This window comes from Otolemur garnettii, unplaced genomic scaffold (genome assembly GCF_000181295.1).
Source record: "Otolemur garnettii isolate 467f Iridium unplaced genomic scaffold, OtoGar3 scaffold00069, whole genome shotgun sequence".
Classification (NCBI taxonomy): domain Eukaryota; kingdom Metazoa; phylum Chordata; class Mammalia; order Primates; family Galagidae; genus Otolemur; species Otolemur garnettii.
This window is the reverse complement of record NW_003852464.1, coordinates 7017116-7020252: the sequence shown is the minus strand read 5'-3', so window position 1 is coordinate 7020252 and position 3137 is coordinate 7017116. Positions and strand designations below refer to the sequence as shown.

The window sequence follows — 3137 nt, the reverse complement described above, 5'->3', positions numbered from 1 at the left end:
GAAACAAAGTGTCCAGTGGTATAAAATATTATAGCATACCTCTAAACATATAACAAACAAAATTATTTGCTCTCTACATCTTATTAAAACTTAAAAAAAAAAATCAAGATAATCAATTTACACTTTTTTCATTTTGATATAATTCCAGTTCTTAAATACTTGATATGGACATTAAAAGCAAAATGGCAAACCAGTCTCCCACAATTCAGAATGTGCTGCAGGAATCTATTTAACTCCACACTAAGGGATAGCTAGTGCATTCACACAAGGGAGGATCTGAGAGCCTCAGTTTCAACTTGTGCCTACTGTGCTAGAAACACAGAAAGCAAGTACATAAATATCAAGTCTTATAACTCCCACGCTGAAGTCACACGGGACAGATTACTAATAAAAAACTGACTGCTGATGGTAAAACTGTAAATTACTCTAAGAAGAGCTATAATTACTTGCCCTAAGATCTGTGACCTATTTAAGCTCTTTAAATGTTATACAGTAAATTTGTATATTATCTTTCTTTTTTTCTTTTTGGAGACAGAGTCTCACTCTGTCAGCTGGGCTAGAGTACCATGGCCGAGCTCATAGCAACCTCAGACCCCTGGCTCCAGAAATCCTCCTCCCAAGCAACTGGGACTACAGGCACATGCTCAGATGCTCAGCTAGTTTTTGTATTTTTAGTATAGTCTTGCTGGTCTCGAACTCCTGGTCTCAAGTGATCCTCCCACCTTGGCCTCCTTGAGTGCTAGGATTACAGGTGTGAACCACCACACCCGGTCCTAGTACACTCATTCTTCTGTAATGTCATCTTGATAATTCACCTTACTTGCTCACAAAAGCTAATCAAAGACATTCTGCACCTCATCAACAGTGACCACCATCAGTAAGTGTTTGTGTAACTGCATTAACTGGGTTTAAAGCGATCATATGCAAGGCTGCGGCTCAGAAGTCGGCCTCCTGAAGACCAACACTGAACACCGTGCTTGGGCACCCAACAGTGGCTTCTGCTCTAAAACCCACATGTAGCAGCTACCTACCTATGAAATAAACAGACAAACGACCTAGCAACCCAGCAGCTTCCCACTCACCTAGTTATATCCTCCTGCCTAAAGAAATTTAAAGCTTTAAAAAGTGGTCCTTATCAGTGAGCCAATATTGGGATTCATATATAAATGGAAACTCTTTAGAACACTATTCTACTTTAGGAGTGAGCATTAGGAAATCAGCAGCAGCTTATCTGCACTAACACTAGATTATGTTCAGTCGACCCATATTTCTCTTGTTCCCAAGGAGTCAAAGAGAAAATTACCGTATGCCCTTGAGTAAGTCAAAACAAGAAAGATGGCACACCTACACACTGCTCATTCAAAGAATTTAGAGTTCAAATACAGGAACAAAATGAGAAAACATAATCATGTAGGTGTAAAGAAGTGTTTTCGCTACTTAGGTCATTAAGTGACAGGATCCATCTTTGGCTTTGCATTACAATAAACCAGTATAATTTATTTTGAAACAATTCTGAAAGCATCCTGGAGACCTAAAATGAACTTGAAGGGGAAGACAAAATTAGTAATAAATGTTGTCTATGGTTTAAAACTACTAAGGACATCAAAATTTCCAGTGATGGACTATTAAAATGTAATTTCTTCCTGATATAGGAATAATTTCTGATACCTACGTTTTGACTGAAGAAATCAAACTTTTTCTTCTCCATGTGTTTTCTTTCGATAGTAGTTCACACAGCATTAAAATGGTATCTCAGCAAAAAGAAAGTCTAGGATAGTGACTGAAAAGATGAAGCAGAGTATGAAAAAATAAAATTTACCATTTATTTCTTTGTTACACAAAGAAAATTACAAGTGATCTGAGACGTCTTAGTCCAAGTCCTATGTCCGTGATGCCCTAACGACATACACATAAGTGGCAAACTGGATTATGAGTCTAGCTCGGGGTCAAGTTTTTCCACTTTAATGACTATATCGGGCGCTAAAGCAGCAGCACCAGCGGGTTGGTTCTCTGCCTCCGGCTCAGACAACACCTCTTCCTTTATCTTTACAGGCTTATTGTTGGTGGCCTCCTCCTCTTCATCTGAAGACTCATCAAGCTCCCACTCGTCATCTATGTCCATTTCAAATACTCGCACATGACGGAGATTTGAGCTTAACTATATATAAAAAAAGGCCAGATAAGGCATTTAAGAATTAATATCTTAATATATCATATATATGGAATTAGAACTCAGAAGGCCGAATCAAAAGATGATTTTATAGGCAAATTATATCTCCATCAATTTACACTAAAATCACTAAACTCAGCCCTCATTTTGAATAAAAGATCTCCACATAGAGAGAGTAGGAATTTCCTGAGATTGAAATTTAAAATTATTGTTACCTACTTAGGAAAAACAAAACAGCTAAGGCCACTACGTGATCATAATCAACAGGAGCTATAAATCAAAGCCTGTATTTATAAATCACAACGAAGCATCTGCATGAAAGGACCTTATGTATCACCTATTTTTGATGAAGGCACCGCAGAAGCAGTGTTGCGTCCTGCTGTATTTCTGAGTTACTGGGCAATCTATAAATACTTACCACGCAAGACACTTTTCGAAAACCATTTCCGGCAACATACTGTGCTTTCATACTTTCTAGTAATCTCCAGTGCTTTTCAAAATGCATGGTACGTGTGGGAATAGCACTGCACTGTTCATCCAGCCTGAAGAGGGGAAAAAAGGCGACCCAGGAATGAAGAGGGAAGTTCTCCATCGAGAAGGTACTGGGGCCAGCTATGGGGTTGACGTCTAACTACTGTCCCGTTTCCAGTACAATTTTAGCAGCCACTGTGTACATTAATCCCCCAACCTGAGCCAGAAAATGCTTCTTGATTTACTAGTAAAGAGACAAAGCAAGGGGACAAAAGAGCTATTAAAGCCAGCGTTTTTTTAAATAAAAAAATAGGAGGGCTCGGCACCTATAGCTCAACCGGCTAAGGCGCCAGCCACCTACACCTAAGGTGGCGGGTTCGAATCCCCAGCCCGGACCCGCCAAACAACAAAGACGGCTGCAACCAAAAAATAGCCGGGCATTGTGGCGGGCGCCTGTGGTCCCAGCTACTTGGGAGGCGGAGGCAGGAGACTCGCT

The 3137-nt window shown here is 39.9% G+C and overlaps 1 protein-coding gene across 3 annotated transcripts in view; it reads right to left on the bottom strand.

Annotated features, from left to right (window-relative positions):
* Nucleotides 1–1801: 1801 nt before the first annotated feature.
* ANAPC4 (anaphase promoting complex subunit 4) overlaps nt 1802–3137 on the bottom strand; it is a 35685-nt gene continuing 34349 nt past the window's right edge. For all 3 annotated transcript variants that reach the window (XM_003793509.3, XM_023515333.1, XM_023515332.1), the window contains 2 exons: nt 2589–2712; nt 1802–2158 (listed from right to left, as the gene is read on the bottom strand). In XM_003793509.3, coding sequence (XP_003793557.1) covers nt 1928–2158; nt 2589–2712 — 355 coding nt within the window. In that variant the 3' untranslated portion in view covers nt 1802–1927. The remainder of the gene's footprint in view (nt 2159–2588; nt 2713–3137) is intronic.